This window comes from Oncorhynchus tshawytscha, linkage group LG09, assembly GCF_018296145.1.
Source record: "Oncorhynchus tshawytscha isolate Ot180627B linkage group LG09, Otsh_v2.0, whole genome shotgun sequence".
NCBI lineage: Eukaryota > Metazoa > Chordata > Actinopteri > Salmoniformes > Salmonidae > Oncorhynchus > Oncorhynchus tshawytscha.
Genome location: NC_056437.1, coordinates 35890900 through 35909401, shown reverse-complemented (window position 1 = coordinate 35909401; position 18502 = coordinate 35890900). Strand labels below are relative to the sequence as shown.

At 42.0% G+C, this 18502-nt stretch overlaps 1 protein-coding gene across 2 annotated transcripts in view; it reads left to right on the top strand.

Annotated features, from left to right (window-relative positions):
- The first annotated feature begins 900 nt into the window (after nucleotides 1-900).
- LOC112257878 (polypeptide N-acetylgalactosaminyltransferase 10) overlaps nucleotides 901-18502 on the top strand; it is a 173661-nt gene continuing 156059 nt past the window's right edge. The window contains exon 1 of one of the 2 annotated variants that reach the window (XM_024431801.2): nucleotides 901-1362. In XM_024431801.2, coding sequence (XP_024287569.1) covers nucleotides 1204-1362 — 159 coding nt within the window. In that variant the 5' untranslated portion in view covers nucleotides 901-1203. The remainder of the gene's footprint in view (nucleotides 1363-18502) is intronic. The other variant, XM_024431800.2, reaches the window with a different exon arrangement.

Sequence of the window (18502 nt, the reverse complement as noted above, 5' to 3'; positions counted from 1 at the left end):
TACATAAAAAATGATTCCACAAGTTTATCTGACTCTGGGGAAGTAGACCAAGGGCTTCATTGCCAATATCCCTTTAAGGAGCTTTGTGAAGACTTCCATTTTAATGTCGTAAAGGAGCCAGGGTAAGTGTCATTTTTATTTCTGCAGGTCTGTAGATGATTTAATATAAACATTGTGTTGTTGCAGTTATGGTTCGGTTGGAATTCAAATATTGATTATTGGGACTCCCTAAAAACACACCACTTTGATACAGGTTTGACCAGAAGTGACTTTTCCTGGCAGGTTAGGAGAGCATTTTCGCTAACCCTTTCCCTACTTACTAGCAGGGAGGAAGAGGCGAAGCAGAGGTTTTACTCAGCTGAAAAATGTCCACAAAAATAAGCCCACAAAATTAGACATTTTTGTAGAGGTGTCAAATGTGGTCAACAAATTTAGCTAATTTGCTATGTGAGGCTTGATCAAACATACGTTTTGTAAAGGTTGTTACAAATGCACTGACATAAGTGGATGCACGTGGAATTTGGCACATTTATATTTGAGTTGTGCCTGTTTCATAGAGATAGATAGAGGACTCATCATCGATATAACCTGTTTTAGCATCGACGTTGCCATTGAGGGCTTCCACCCTTGTAAAGTAGTCAAATGGTTGGGGATTCCTATGAGTTGGGAGCAATCAGCCAATGAAGAACACTCATGCTGTCAAACAGACTATAGTAGCACGGAGTCCTCTACATCTATCTCTATTGTATGTTGTTGTCATGCGTATCTACCCTCTCATTGGCTAGAATGGTCCCACCTGATCTCGCCTGCCTTCCATATTTGTATTTCCATTGTTAGAGCGGTCACTTGACTATCTTGTCAATATAATATACCATCTTTGTTACCAGTCGCCAACGTTCCGGAGCATGTCTAACTTCATATCGTAACCTGCTACGAAAAAGTAACTTACACTCGTAGCTGTATTGAAGTGGTGTGTTTTTAGGGAATCTCATCATTCTTCACTACAAAGAATGCAAAAGTCTCCTTCCGTGTTGTGATCCCCCCAACCAGGATATTGATTAACTCCCCCTAGCGGAAGTGCCTGCAGCTCAATATACTACATCGTTCGTTTGATCAGAGTGAATTTGTGAAAGTTGTTTCCACCGGGAAGGAGCTGCCTGGGAATACACTGTCGACAGCTTTTCTCGCATTTCTTCTGGAGAAATGAGGCGGAAAGAAAAACGTCTACTGCAGTTCGCAGGGTTGCTTATAGCGGCTCTTCTTTTCCTGCCGAACGTTGGTCTGTGGTCATTGTATCGAGATCGAGTCTTTGAGAACTCGCCAGAAATAGCGGAGGGACCGGGTGGCATCCTTCAAATACAGGTACGGTTGACTAGTGCACGGTTTGGCTGAGTCGCGCTGCAAGTGAAAACACTTCTTGACTTGGTGTCACTGACTGTCTGATCACGTTGGAAATGGACATAGCTAGTTAGTTGCACGCATCTAAAATATCTGCAACATTAACTGTCTAACGTTAGCTAGCTTTTTTAACATGTTGACAATGTGAGGCTTTTTGGCAGCAGGTTCTTAAATTGTCAATTGGCTAGCAAGTTTCTACATGACTAATTCATGTGTTCTTGCTACGTGTGACACTGCTTGTCACCCCCTTTTCAATGACATTAGCTAGTTTGCTAGCTAACTAGTTACGCTACTTTACCAATACATCTCTTCTTTAGGAAAAGGGGCATGTTGTCGCCAAAAGTCGAGCTTTTCAGAAGAATGTGGGAGGATAATGCCAGGTAGCTACGCTGGTGGATAGTGAGAAGGCCACGTAGCAGTCAGGAAATAGCTGTGTTACAAGTTACAAAGCCTAACGTTCGTTATACGAAAGGAAGTTGTGATGTGCAGCAGACAGTTGTTCACATTGGTTGTTGAGATCCAGCACAAAGATGCTGTTTTGAAATAATATGTTTCTGCGTGGTTCTGTAAGCTATTTTTACTAGTATTCTACTAGCTGCACAAATGATGTCACGTTCTTATGGTAATGAGGAAACCTTCAAAATAAAAGACCACACTTTATTGTGGATTAGTCATTCAAAAGATGATAATTAATTTTAATCAATGGGCACTTATTGTGCCCTCAAGAATAGGCAATAAGTAACCCAAATCTAACAGGCTGTAGCTCAGGACCTGAAGCAAGGATATGCATATTATTGATACCATTTGAAAGGAAACACTGAAGTTTGTGGAAATGTGAAATGAATGTAGGAGAATATAACACATTAGAGCTGGTAAAAGAAAAACACTTTTTTGTTGTACTGCCTTTGAAATGCAAGACAAAGTCCATAATGTATTAATTACAGCTCAGGCACAATTTAGATTTTGGCCACTAGATGGCAGCAGGGAATGTGCAACGTTTTAAACTGATCCAATGAACCATTGAATATCTGTTCAAAATATTGTATCAAGACTCCCCAAATGTGCCTAATTGGTTTTTAATAACTTTTCAAGTGAATAATTGTGCACTCTCCTCAAACAATAGCATGGTATTCTTTCATTGTAAAAACTACTGTAAATTGGACAGTGCAGTTAGATTAACAAGAATTTAAGCTTTTTGCCCATATCACATATGTCTATTTCCTGGGCAATTTTTTTTGTTTGTTACTTACAAGCTCATGCTAATCACATTAGCCTATGTTAGCTCAACCGGTCCCATAGAAGTTAAAGTTGGGTAGGAAATACTCAGTAGGGTCTCTTCTAGTCCAGCATGTACTTTCAAGGAGCCTACCATTACTCCTTAAGGTCAATTGTGATACGCAATCATAAATCCCTTTACTTTCATATCGCATCAAAATAATTTCATAACGGATAAATATACACTTTCTGTACACTGTTTTAACCAGCTTTATCACAGTTGCTGCCGATTTTAGTATTTTTCAGTGACACATTCTGGTGGCCTTCTTCCTTTACACACTAGTGTTCGGAGCATACTAGATAGCTAATTAGCACAGGTGGTCCCTCTGTTTAACGTAAACACTCGCTGTAACATCGAGGAATGGCCGTGTGGGAACACTAACACTAAAGGTGTGTATCAATTTAAACTTTTGGATTTAGAAAATTATTTCTTTCTGATAGGAAATATAAGGTCCTTATGCTTCCAAAACTGTACAGCAAGCGATGGGTGCTAATGTTCAGACAGAGTTGTGACTCTTAACAAACACACCCGTACAGAAGAAGCCTTTGTCCAATGACTCTTATGTGTAATATAATGGACCTGAGAATCATGATCAAGGGCTAGGTCTCTACTAACCAAATTTGTTCTCCACCCCTTCGATAGCCCCCAATGCAAAACACAAATACAGTGGGGCAAAAAAGTATTTAGTCAGCCACCAATTGTGCAAGTTCTCCCACTTAAAAAGATGAGAGAGGCCTGTAATTTTCATCATAGGTACACTTCAACTATGACAGACAAATGAGGAAATCCAGAAAATCACATTGTAGGATTTTTAATGAATTTATTTGCAAATTATGGTGGAAAATAAGTATTTGGTCACCTACAAACAAGCAAGATTTCTGGCTCTCACAGACCTGTAACTTATTCTTTAAGAGGCTCCTCTGTCCTCCACTCGTTACCTGTATTAATGGCACCTGTTTGAACTTGTTATTAGTATAAAAGACACCTGTCCACAACCTCAAACAGTCACACGCCAATTGGTGGCTGTCTAAATACTTTTTTGGCCCACTGTATACTGTACATGGAATAGAACTTTCTACCTGTTTCCGCCACAGTGCAGTGTAAAATACTCAGTAGGGTTTCTGCTAACCAAATATGTATAGTTTTGGAGGGAGACTGTCTTATAGACATGCATTTAGTCCTGCATGTTATATTAATTCCAAAACAATAAATTGATATACTGTTGTGTTGAACATGTTTTTTTTGGGGGGGGGGGCTGTTTGCTTCCAGTGTGAAATCAAATGTAATTCCATACTGGATTTCATATACTCTTGTCTTGCCTTATTGGAGGTGCCAGATGTGATTTGTTTCAGGAAACTGTTGCGGGTCACTACTCACTATTAGAGGTCGACCGATTATGATTTTTCGATACCGATTAATGGAGGACCAAAAAAGTCAATACCGATTAATCGGCCAATTTATTTTAATTTAAATTTAAAAATTTTGAAATTATTTTTATTAAATTTTTTTATTTAAAAAAACCCCATTTGTAATAATGACAATTACAACAATGCTGAATGAACACTTATTTTAACTTAATATAATACATCAATAAAATCAATTTAGCCTCAAGTAAATAATGAAACTTGTTCAATTTGGTTTAAATAATGCAAAAACGAAGTGTTGGAGAAGAGAGTGCAACTAGCAAGCCATTTCACTTCAGTTACACCAGCCTCATCTCGAGAGTTGATAGGCTTGAAGTCATAAACAGCGCAATGCTTGACGCACAACGAAGAGGACACGCTAGATAATATCTAGTAATTTCATCAACCATGTGTAGTTAATTAGTGATTATGATTGTTTTTTATAAGATAAGTTTAATGCTAGCTAGCAACATACCTTGGCTTACTGCATTCACGTAACAGGCAGTAAGCTAATGTAAGTCTCCTTGTCGAGTGCAGCGAGAGAGAGAGGCAGGTCGTTATTGCGTTGGACCAGTTAACTGTTAGGTTGCAAGATTGGATCCCCCGGGCTGACAAGGTGAAAATCTGTTGTTCTGCCCCTGAACGAGGCAGTTAACCCATCGTTCCTAGGCCGTCATTGAAAATAAGGTGTTCTTAACTGACTTGCCTAGTTAAATAAAGGTATAAAACTTATTCGGCCATTCCGATTAATCGGTCGACCTCTAATGTCTATGCAAGTAACCGTTTCAATAGAATGTTCATGATGCCACTGCAACAACTGTCAATAGCCAGAGCAAATTTACCAGCTACGTCTACGTCTATCTATTCCTATTTCAGAGCACTCTTGTCTGTGTGCCAGAATAACTGAAAAATGTACGAATGCTCAATACCCGTTGAATATGGCTGGTGTCAGAAATACATTGCTAAAAAAGCTTAATGAAATTGTTGCCAGCAGCACAGTTAGTCACCAACGCTCTAGATAACATAACAGCCTTACCAGCTCTGCTCGGGTGAGTAAAATGGTCAGTTAGCTGTTCTCTCATTTGTCTGGAAGTAGCTAGCAAGCTAATCACCAGCAGCCTATATTAAACCTGTTGCCCAGCACAATAGTCTGCAAAACTTAAAATTGGTCTAAGTAATTTGAAAAACATGTTTTATTAAAATTGTATTTCTTTAAGTATAGCCTATGCAATAGCATTCAACATATCAGTAGTTGTTTAAACTTTCAAAATAAATGCTGGTATAAATAATACAATATACCAAATAAAATACATCAAGTGATTTCCCCCCCCCCCAAAAAAAAAAACAATAAAACAATTCAAAGGTGGTTGCAAAACAGTTGCACGGCATATATTCCCAAAGTTTAGCGTGTCTTTGCAGCGGGACTCTTATTTTGAGTGAAAAAATATCAGTGATCGTGCTGCCAGAATAATATCCTGTTGCTTGGTGAACGGTAATGTTTTTTTCTTGCCCTGTTACAGGGTTATTTGGGTTTTTGTGTGAAACAGCTGACATTATTCATGCAATTCTACATGTGAAGTTGGTGCACAGTCGTTTTGCCAATTACGTTCAGATGTGCTAAGGACTCTCTGCCAGCAAACGCTAGTGGTGTGCCTGGGCCTTGAAATTTGTCCAGGAGGTTATTCAGCCACCAGGCCCTGTCTTGTTTCTTTGTGTATTAGAGCTCAATAGGAGTTAACACGGCCCATGGTGCGCATCACAAGACGGGCACCAAAGTGCTACCTATCCAAGGGTACAGTATATTGTTTGAGAGCCAGTTAGTGCAGAAAGTCTGGTACATGGGCTATAGGCCCTACGTCTGCTCTGCTGTACTTCAGATTCTGTGGTTGTAAAGCACGCCTCCCTAACAATGAAAGTGATGCAAATCTGAACTTTTTGTGACCCCCTTCCTCTCATATGTTAGGTTTAGTAAAGTGAGTCTAGTTGACCTGGTGGCCTTTTCTCTTTGTCCTGATGTGCCATTTTATTACATTAAGGTTGAGTAAGAGTTTAACCTCTGGTTCAATGAAATATTCTCCATTTGACTCTCCTGAAATGTGAATGAGAGGGAAAAAGTTTTATGCTATTATTTCAAGGCTCCAGTAACCTTGGGTTACGTAATTATTTATTTCAGCTTTTATTTCTTTCATCACATTCCCAGTGGATCAGAAGTTTACATACTTAATTAGTATTTGGTAGCATTGCCTTTCAATTGTTTAACTTGGGTCAAACCTTTTCGGTAGCTTCCCACAATAAGTTGGGTGAATTTTGGCCCATTCCTCCTGACAGAGCTGGTGTAACTGAGTCAGGTTTGTAGGCCTCCTTACTCGCACACACTTTTTCAGTTCTGCCGGCAAATGTTCAATGGGATTAAGGTCAGGGCTTTGTGATGGCCACTCCAATACCTTGACTTTGTTGTCCTTAAGCCATTTTCCCACGTGTTTCATCAAAAATGTTTGGGATGGGATGGCTCTGACAGTGAGCAGACGGTGTGTCACCAGTTGAGCTATAAAAGAACAGCGTGAACAGATTTTCTCCCTGGGAGAATCTCAATTGCATACTCCTTTTGTCCTCGCCTCCTTCTCAAAACCCAGGAGGTTAGAGGGGAGGGACCTCTGGCTTTCTCATCCAATGGGTTTTGAGTAGAGGATGCGAGGAGTAGGCCATTTAGATTCTCCCACTGTGTGCTCACTAACGTTACCTTTTCTGGCGGTTGTGTCATCACGCTGTCAACGCAACAGACTGACTGGGAAATTTGGAATGTAACTCGATAACCAACCTGTGTTTGAAATAATGCTGTGGTTGTAGTTGACAAGAAGCAAATAAAGTACCATGTATGTTTCGTAGCACAAATTATTACACACAAAGTAATTAACGTTAGCTAGCTACGTTAGCATCATATTGAAATGAATGACTAAACACAGAAAGCATCCTACAAATAGAATATCAGAGTTCAGAGCATGATGTCAGACATGTCATATCAGAATGAGTGCTTCATCCAATACCATGTGTGACAGCTGTGAGCAGACAACCACATCCCCTAACCAGCCATTAATCTACTAGTCTGCTTCTCTCTATCCCAGCGCTAGGATAAAGTGACTAAGGGCACAGTTGAAATCGGTGCGGTGGCACATTTGTTGGGGTTTCTTGCATTGGAATTATATTGAATTTGTCTTAAAGCTATACCAAAAACATAAAGTTAATATGCCGAGACTCTGAGACCATTGAGTGCTTTTGAAGTTACTGAAGCAAGGCTGTTTTGGTAATGAATATAGGCTACAAGATTGATAGGGTATTTCACCTATTACAGCTGCCTTACCAAGATAATGCAAACTAAATGCTGAAAGTAGTAGCCTAGTTATTCATGCATGCAACAAAAATACTGAATAGCAGTTTGGCTTAGAATATTGACACTTCTGCGAATTCAAACAAATGAATGCAAACAGAACCAAACAGCGGCACCAAGTAGGCCTAGTAAACAATATATCAGCTCGATAAATGCAGGACACAATCTATATTTAGGCTAGTTACATTAATAGGAAGCAAACGCCGTAACCAAAAGGCGAATGACGATCCAAAACACAGTCTAAAGTGAGATGCAGCCATGTCTTGCCAAACAAATAGACCTATAGGTCCGCTTCGGATATGGAAAATCATGCCGCTCATGAGTACAGCGACACATTGGGATATGGCACAATACATTTCTGGATGAAATTCGACCCACTCAATGAATTACACAATGCCAGCCTACAATAAACATGGTTCAGATATGTATTATGTTAATCTCTGAAAATATGAAAAGTATATGCACATTTCAACACCTTTTGGACCCTCACCAGTTTGCATCCCTGTTTAATAGAGCAGTGCTTCTTCTGAGAGAATGCAAATTTGAACCAGGGAGATGATAGAAAAACTAGCTTATATGAGTGGTGTGAAAAATAGACGGTTTATACTGTTATGATTCATTATCCTATGCACAGTCTCAGTAAGGACGAACCCCCCCCCATTGCGACCTTTTAGAAGTTGTCAGCCGAGGTAAAACGTTAATACAGCAACCTCAGGCAGTACATTAAGAGAATCTGAAATATTATTTTGTTTTGAATGTGTTAGAAGATTAGAAGATTGGAGGGAGCAAGTTGGATGCATTGAGAGCGGAGTCAATCGTTAAAGGTTCATACATTCCACATTATGGCGGGGAGGAAAATACATTTTGGAGTAAAGGCAGAGATGTTTGTTCACTTTGTTGTAAAGCGTTTCCTCCCGTCATTTCCCAGACAAGGCGAGCGTTGACCGCTGCTGGCGGAGGCTGTGCGCCTGCTGCTGCCTACTCTGTATGCCTCGGCGAGCTCCTCAGCTCTGCTAAGAACAAGGGGCCAAATGAGAGGCAGGTGCAGGAAATGTGCAGCCATGGGTTATGATGATGAAAAATGTTGACTCCGTCAACTTGCCTGGTTAAGTAATGAGGGAATTTCTCAGCTGATAAAATATATTTTCTCAACCATTTGATATCAGTGATGTTTGGTTCTTGTTGAAGTAGGCCTACTCTGATTCACTCTTCAACAGTGAAACTTGAGTTTAGGGCTGGCACAATTACCGTATAATTGTGTAACTGACGGTATGGATAAAGACCGTCATTAATAAAATAACTGTCAAAAATATATATATTTTTTTATTGTATTCTTTTGTTGTGTGGAACAAACAGCTGACTGAAGACGGGACGGCTGGGCATACCTGTGGTTGAGTCCATTTCTGAGGTAACATGGACTCTTAACGTGATGAAACTGTTGCTCCTTGCTGAAACAACCAAGGTGTTGTAGCAAAGTCTTTGGTTGCCTAGGCAATGCCCCCCCTCCCTGCTCCAGCAGCACACATAGAATGAGTAAAATGGACTTGGAACCTCTAACTCTGGTAGACTCACAATGGCTGCCTGGGATTGTTAGTGTTTCCCCTATTAATTTAACGGTGGACCACTGCTGTTCAATAGTTGCAATCACAACAAAGATGATTAAAAATATATATATATGTATGATTCTTGTAATGAGTTGAATTAACAAACCACAGCACATCTTCAGGTAGGCCTTTGCGATTCAGCAGACAAATGACAGGAAGGGTGCTCATGTTCAGTAGCCTAATTATCTCTTTTGTTGGGCGTACAAGATAAATTGGGTGTATGTGTGGTCTCTGTTAAATAGCCTGTAGAAATAGGCTATATGGGCTGAGAAGCACAGCGCAGTTGTCTTTAACTTCCAAAATATGATGGGCAATGTTTACTCTGACATTGACTGGAAATAAGTATTGATAACACATGCATTTTACTCTGCTTGCAAATTGCCTTGCATCTAAAAGTTATGCAAAATGTAGCTTAAGTCAAGAAAGTGTCCACTCTCCTATATTTCGCCCCAACTGTGCTCTTTTAAACTACGTCTACCCTATTGGTTGATGTAGCCCAATAGTACCGATAGCCTAATAAACTCAGCAAAAAAAGAAACATCCTCTCACTGTCAACTGTATTTATTTTCAGCAAACTTAACATGTGTAAATATTTGTATGAACATAAGATTCAAGAACTGAGACAAACTGAACAAGTTCCACAGACATGTGACTAACAGAAATGGAGCTGTGGCCACCAGCTGCATTAAGTACTGCAGTGCGTCTCCTCCTCATGGACTGCACCAGATTTGCCAGTTCTTGTTGTGAGATGTTACCCCACTCTTCCATCAAGGCACCTGCAAGTTCCTGGACATTTCTGGGGGGAATGGCCCTAGCCCTCACCCTCCAACCCAACATATGCTAGCCGTGCTCAATGGGATTGCGATCCGGGCTCTTCGCTAGCCGTGGCAGAACACTGACATTCCTGTCTTGTCGGAAATCGCTCACAGAACGAGCAGTATGGCTGGTGGCATTGTCATGTCAATGAGCCTGCAGGAAGGGTACCACATGAGGAAGGAGGATGTCTTCCCTGTAACGCACAGCGTTGAGATTGCCTGCAATTACAACAAGCTCAGTCCGATGATGCTGTGACACACCGCCCCAGAACATGACAGACCCTCTACCTCCAAATCGATCCCGCTCCAGAGTACAGGCCTCGGTGTAACGCTCATTCCTTCGACGATAAACGCAAATCTGACCATAACCCCTGGTGAGACAAAACCGCAACTCGTCATTGAAGAGCACTTTTTGCCAGTCCTGTCTGGTCCAGCGACCGTGGGTTTGTGCCGATTGACAACCTTGCTGGTGATGTCTGTTGAGGACCTGCCTTACAACAGGCCTACAGGCCCTCAGTCCAGCCTCTCTCAGCCTATTGCGGACAGTCTGAGCACTGACGGAGGGATTGTGCGTTCCTGGTATAACTCGGGCAGTTGTTTTTGCCTTCCTGTACCTGTCCTGCGTGTGATGTTCGGCTGTACTGGTCCTGTGCAGGTGGTACACATGGTCTGCCACTGCAAGGAAGATCAGCAGTCCGTCGTGTCTCCCTGTAGTGCTGTCTTAGGCGTCTCACAGTATGGACATTGCAATTTATTGCCCTGGCCACCTCTGCACTTCTCATGCCTCCTTGCAGCATGCCTAAGGCACATTCACGCAGATGAGCAGGGACCCTGGACATCTTTCTTTTGGTGTTTTTCAGTCAGTAGAAAGGCCTCTTCAGTGTCGTAAGTTTTCATAACTATGACCTTGAATCCCTACTCTCTGTAAGCTGTTAGTGTGTTAATGACCATTCCACAGGTGCATGTTCATTATTTATTTATGGTTCAATGAACAAGCATGGGAAACAGTGTTTAATCCCTTTATAATGATCTGTGAAGTTATTTGGATTTTTACAAATTTTCTTTGAAAGACAGGGTCCTGAGAAAGAAACGTTTCTTTTTTTGCTTAGTTCGTTGGGCCAGTTGAAGATCTCTGGTATTTTAACCTAATTCTTAGGAAATTTTAGCGACTTTTGATCCTGACTAGGGTGGAAAATTTGCTGGCATCAGGGCTGCAAAGCGAGCTGTGTCACATACACATAAGATTGCAGGACTGCAGTCGGGTTCGGGACCAGTCCTTGCGGGAGCAGGTGGGACAAGAAGCGTGATGAAGAAATTAGTCCCATGCAGGTTACAGATGGAATCCAGACATTAAAACGGAAATTAACAATCATTTAAAAAAAGAAAATTCAACAAAGTATAAGTGATTTTGTATTTTTCTGTAACTTTATGAAACGGCATTCCCCTCCGCCTACGCACACACCGCACAGATAAACTCATGTCGACACTGTGTTGCCGGTAGCAATTATGATAACATTATTTTGGTAGAGATGGACAGGCTTTCCCTAAAACCTTCTCAATTAAGTGTTAACCACAAAGTAGCCTACCTGGCAGAATATCATGATTATTTGCATCGATCCAGTGGCCATTTTGTTTAGCCAACTCCGCAATCACATGAGCGATACAGAAACATCACTAACCAAACAACTCTCACACTAGAGGTTGACACAGGAGTGAAAATCAATTCCTGTCTTGTCCTGTCAAAAAAAAAATCCTGTTCTGTGCTGATCCCACAACCCTGGAACTTTCCTGTCCCTTCTCGTTTTTAAATCACTCCCGTCCGGTCCTGTACTCATTTTTGCGCACAGAAATATGTAGGCTATTGTGTTTGTTTAGGAAGCATTGAAAATAATTTCAGTTATGCAATATGTGACTGATGTGGTTGTCTTCTTGGTTAAATGTACTGACTGTAGGCATAATTCGCTATGGATAAGAGCGTATTCTAAATGACCTAAAATGTATACCAAACAAAAAATATGAATGCTAAATGCAACTATTTAAAATATTTTACTGCATTACAGTTCATCTAAGGAAATCTGTCAATTTTAAACAAATTCATTAGGACCTAATCTACGAGTTTCACATGACTGGGCAGGGTTGCAGCCATGGGTGGGCCCACTGGTGAGCCAGGTCTACGACTGGGCTGGAATGGTTACACGTGGTTTGCGGTTGTGATGCCGGTTGGACGTAGTGCCAAATTCTCTAAAATGGCGTTGGAGGCGGCTGACTTGTCTACTAGTTAAATAAAGGTTAAATAAAAAAGTAAAATGGTAGAGAAATTAACATTTACATTTTCTGGTAACAGCTCTGGTGGACATTCCTGCAGTTAACATACCAATTGCATGACCCCTCAACTTGAGACATCTGTGGTAGAGGTCGACCGATTATGATTTTTCAACGCCGATACCGATTATTTGAGGGCCAAAAAAAGCCAATACCGATTCATCTGCACTTTAATATATATATTTTATTTTATTTGCAATAATGACATTTACAACAACACTTAATATATATCAATAAAATCCATTTAGCCTCGTAAATAATGAAACAAAGTGTTGGAGAAGAAAGTAAAAGTGCAATATGTGCTAACGTTTCACTTCCTTGCTCAGAACATGAGAATATGAAAGCGGGTGGTTCCTTTTAACACGAGTCTTCAATATTCCCAGGTAAGAAGTTCTAGGTTGTAGTTATAATAGGACTATTTCCCTCTATACCATTTGTATTTCATTAACCTTTGACTATTGGTTGTTCTTATAGGCACTTTAGTATTGCCAGTGTAACAGTATAGCTTCCGACCCTCTCCTCGCTGGGCTTGAACCAGGAACACAATGACAACAGCCACACTCGAAGCAGCGTTACAACTACTAGAAGGCTCAGAGCGAGTGACGTTTGAAACGCTATTAGCGCGCGCTAACTAGCCAGCCATTTCACTTCGGTTACACCAGCCTCATCTCGAGAGTTGATAGGCTTGAAGTCATAAACAGCGCAATGCTTGACACACAACGAAGAGCTGCTGGCAAAACGCACGAAAGTGCTGTTTGAAGGAATGTTTGAGCCCGCTACTGCGTACCACCGCTCAGTCAGATACTTAGATGCTTGTATGCTCAGTCAGATTATATGCAACGCAGGACACTCTAGATATCTAGTAATATCATCAACCATGTGTAGTTAACTAGTGATTATGATTGTTTTTTATGAGAAGTTTAATTCTAGCAACTTACCTTGGCTTACTGCATTCGCGTAACAGGCAGTCTCCTTGTGGAGTACAACGAGAGCGAGGCAGGTCGTTATTGCGTTGGACTAGTTAACTGTAAGGTTGCAAGATTGGATCCCTGAGCTGACAAGGTGAATCTGTCGTTCTGCCCCTGAACGAGGCATTTAACCCACCGTTCCTAGGCCATCATTGTAAATAAGAATGTGTTCTTAACTGACTTGCTGACTAGTTTAAAAAAAAAGAATCGGCGCTCAATAATACCGATTTCAGATTACGAAAACTTGAAATCGGCCCTAATTAATCGGCCATTCCGATTAATCGGTCGACCTCTAATCTGTGGTGTTGTATGACAACTGCACATTTTAGTGTGCGTGTGTATATGATTTATAAAGCCAGGCACATTTAATAGTTAGGTCTATAAATTAATAGCCTAATTAAGTTGGTTTCTTCACTTAGACAATAAGGCAAGGGCTGTATTCTCTTAACTCCACAGCTGCCTTCGCCACGTTCAACACCAATATGTTTAACTTTGCTGTTATGCACATAGCAACATGGTCTAGGAAAAGGTGCCAATTCAACAGCACACTGTTTCAGAACCATAGACAGCGATCACTGACCAACATGGAAGAAAATGCATTTGTTATTAAAGAATAATTTTGTTTGTTGGTCTTACGTAATAACCATACAATTTCAGTAGCATGTCTTAAACTGATGGACTGTGCTGCCTCCACAATCGATCAGTCCACTCAGACTGGCGCGAATCAGGAAGATGTTTTATACATCATGATTTTTCAATTTTATTTTAACTAGTTTTTGCCTTAAATCTTGGTCGACCAACAGCATATCGACCGAACGAGTGACCAGTTGACTAAATGGGGTCTGCCTAAATTTTCTGTGAAGTAAAACAAAGTTGCACATTGCTGATTTCTCTATTGAAGCAAATATAATGACTTTCAATATCAAAAGCGACCCATCCATACCCAGCTGGACTCACCAGCTCCCGCTTTCACCCGTTGTGCTATTTACAAACACGTGACTGGCTCAACTTTTCTGTGGAACTCTAAGCTTCATAATGTGAAGGGTGAATGAAGAATGTGCTTTATCTCCTAATGCATTCCACAAGTTGACTGCAAGTATTTATTTAAAAAGTAACTACAAATATAACATTTATTGGAAAAACTTCAAAGAAATAGTTGACGGTATTGAAACCCCCCTCCCCCTCCTCTTACCTGCCGACCCACTACTTACCTAATTTAGCACCACCTGGTGCCCTAACCAAAATACAGGGGGTGGTCCACCCAGGTCTTACCTAGTGTGCCTAGACAGTGAATATACTACGGGTATATGTATGCCCGCGGGCCTCTTGCCTAAGCACTCCCTAGGTGCCTTCCCCTTCCCCCCTGGGAACAAATGAAAACAGAATATTAAACAATTTCAAACAAAGGACATCAAATAAGCTCTACCTGAGCAACAAACTCACAGAACATACAACTTCCCAGCAATGAACTCCCAGCAAAATCTCTCTGTAATCCCTACCTCAAATCTCTCTAGCAAAATCTCTGCAGTGACCTCCCAGAAAATCAACCTCTAGCAAAATCTCTCTCAGCAATCACTACCTCCAAAAATCTCTCTCTCCTGAACAGAACACTGGCTTTTTCTATAGCTTCAGAAGGAATGGGTAATTGGAGACAGCTGTGTCTTGAGGGGGCGGGGTCAGCTCTCCAATTAGCCCTGGAGTCGACCAATCAGCTGCTTGAGGTATTTCAGGAAGCCATTTCCTGAAATAAACACATGCACAAACTACAACACAAACTGGGGAACGTAACACGCCCACCACAAAAATTGCAAACCTAGTTTTTGCAATAACAAAAGCCAACGCATCCCCAGTTAGTAAACCTGTGATAGAGCGTCAACCACATTCGCCGAGCCCTTCACATAAGCTATCTGTACATTATATCCTTGTACAATCAGAGCCCACCGCATAAGGCGGCGGTTCTGGTTGTACATTTGTTTCAAGAACACCAATGGATTATGGTCCGTGAAGACCATAACAGGCAAGGCACTGGAGCCCACATATACCTCAAAGAACTGTAAGGCAAGCAATAAAGCCAGCGTCTCTTGTTCAATTGTAGAGTACCTTGACTGACACGAGTTGAGCCAGGGATTGGCAACAAAACTAAAACTTGATCCCCTGGTGCAAATGAACGGCCAACAGCCTTTTTGTCATAATGCAACTTCATGCGTTTTTGAGACGAGGAGAGAGACTTTTGGGCTAACGCACATGCGGCATGCAGTCTCTCCCGTATCTTACTGACATAATCCAACACATTTTTAGGGGCGCTACTGGGTGTAGGAGAGAAGATATGCTCCTTTAAAACTTTCAGCGGACCCCGTGGGGTGTGTCCAAACACAAGGTCAGCAGGGCTGAACCCTAAGGACTCTTGTATCGTTTCCCTTATAGCAAATAGGACAAAGGGCACCCCCTCATCCCAATCAGTACTGGTATCCATACAATACTTGCGTAGCATTGCCTTCAGCGTCTGATGCCAGCGTTCTAGAGCCCCTTGACTCTCTGGATGATACGGACTGGAGACCTGATGGGAAATACACAATGTCTTTAACACATTTGAAAACAGTTTAGACATGAAGTTGGATCCCTGATCAGTTTGGATTACTTTAGGGAGTCCAAACGTAGAGAAGAACTTCACTAGTGCCTTCACCACAGTCTTAGCCGTTATAGTACGGAGAGGAATAGCCTCTGGGTATCGAGTAGCACTGCACATTATTGTTAGTAGGAACTGGTTACCTGACCTGGTTTTCGGCAATGGACCTACACAATCAATTATCACTCTTTCAAACGGTTCCCCCACCACAGGAATCGGGCAGAGCGGCACTCGAGGAACTGTTTGATTCACTTTCCCAGTGAGTTGACATGTGACATGTTTTACAAAATTGGACCACGTCAGACTTCAAACCTGGCCAGAAGAAATGACGAAGGACCCGGTTATAAGTCTCTTTGATCCCCAAGTGTCCAGACCACGCCTGGTCATGGGCGAGTGACAGCACCTGCTGTCGGAATGGTGTAGGAACAACCACTTGACACACTTCACTCCAGTCATTAATGGTGTCATGAGATGCCCATTTCCGCATCAAAACTCCTGCTTCCATAAAGTAGGCGGTCTCTCTAGTTTTAGCTTCCTCAATGGAAATTACCGAAGCAAAACACTTGCAAAGACTGGTGTCTTCTTTTTGACATTCAATCACCTTCTCTGGGGTGACAGACAAAAGAATGTCATGTAATTGGGGCGCGATTTTGTTTTCCCCTATTCCCCTTTCCCCTTTTACGGGGGTAAAAACTGTCGGCATTGCAGAAGGCATACTCGGTGCATTGTCTTCTACCTTAACATTCTCAAAAATGGAACTAGCCAAATCCACCACATCTCCTAGCTTGCGAGATTGTGCCCTCGTTAACACACAAGCAGGAAAAACATGTGGAAATGCTTGAACCAATTTCTCATCTGTAGTTCTGATTTCTGGCTTGTCTACTACCTCTAACACAGGAGTGACATTACCACCAGCAATATCATTCCCTAGTAGCAATGTGACTCCTGATACTGGCAGTGTAGACTCTACACCAACACGGAAACGTCCTTATACCAAGTCTGTCACTAAGTGGACCCAGTGTAATGGTACAGGTACTGTTTTTGTCTCTATCCCCTGTAATATGACTTGCGAGCCACAATACGTTTCAGGAGACCAGGGTAAAGCATCAGTAATGATTACTGACTGCGCCGCCCCAGTGTCTCGTAGGATTTGGATAGGCTTTTGATCAGCTTGTTCTCCTGTTAAGGAAACATAACCGGCAGAGATAAACGGAGCATAGACAGGATCCGGTTTCTCAAATGCTGAATCAATAACTCGATCCAATGGACGAGCCAAAGACTTGACTAAACCCAAACTTTTCATTTTTGGGGACGGTGACTGGGACTGTTGCGGTTTATTTTTCAAAACTGGGCAGTCTGCAATCACGTGACCCTTTTGGTGACAGTAAAAACATTCACGGATTTCATGAAAAGGCTTAGGGTTGTCAGAGGAAAAGCGACCTGAACGAGGAACTGATGACGTAATCGTCCGGCCTTCAAAATGTGGTGCACCAAAGACAGTCGTGTGTCAAAGCGTACTCATCTGCCAACACTGATGCTTGGACCAATGTCGCCACCTTCTGTTCATTTAAATGAACTACAATTCTATCTGGGAGGTTGCTTTTAAAGTCCTCCTACAGCATCAACTCCTGAATATCAGCAAAGGTGTTAGCTTTGCTGGCTGAACACCAGCGACTAAACAGAGACTTTGTCCCTAGCAAATTCAACAAATGTACGGTGAGAGGGTTTCTTGTGGTTCCTGAAGCGCTGTCTATAAGCTTCAGGCACCAACTCATAAGCCCACAACACAGTTTTAACTGTATTGTAAACTGTCTTCCAGAGAGAGAGCAGCTACTACTTCCTGGGCTTTCCCAGACAATTTACATTGTAACAGGAGCGGCCAAACCTCGAGTGGCCAATGCAGCCCAGCGGCCACACGCTCAAACGCAGAGAAATAAGAATCAACTTCCGACTCTCGGAATGGAGGGACTAAAGCTATGTTTTTACTCACATCGAAGTGGGTTGGATGATGAGCAGCTTGTGGAGTGGCACTGGAGCCAGCCTCTAGCTCCAGTTGTCGGATTCTCACCTCCTTGTCAGCTTCTATTTTCCTAATTTCAAGTTCAAAATTCATCTGTCTATCTTTTTGCTCCATTTCTAACCGAGCCAGCCTCACCTTCAGCCTAGCAGTCCCATCTGAACGACGCGAAGCAGAAGATAAAGGATCGAATCGGGGCAATGTAAAGGGGGTACGAGGAACCCCTTCCTCCGCCCTGTCCTCAGACTTGGCATCGGAAGGTCTACCCGTCTCCTCTCCTTGCAATGAGAGAATCCGTTCTCACTAAACCCTCCCTGACTAGCACCAAAAGCTCATCCTTTAGGGCTTTCTCAGGGAAAACAAATCCATAATGGTCAGCTATAGCTATAAGGTCTACTTTACGAAACCTCAATCAATCAATCGAGGGCGCTTCAAAAAACTTGGAGATGGCTGATGCAGCCATCTTATATACAATGCAGTCTCCTGAACACACTAACTAAACAAGTCATCCAAACTCACAACCTACCATCACACCTCAATCACTAACCACAGAGAGCTCAGAGCAGCAGGGTCCGGTGGGTTTAATGGAAATATCCCGGATGAGCCCCCATTATGTTACGCACACCTCTATGAAGAGGGAACGCAACGCCCTGCTACAACTAAACTCTCCGTGAAGTGAAAAAGGTAT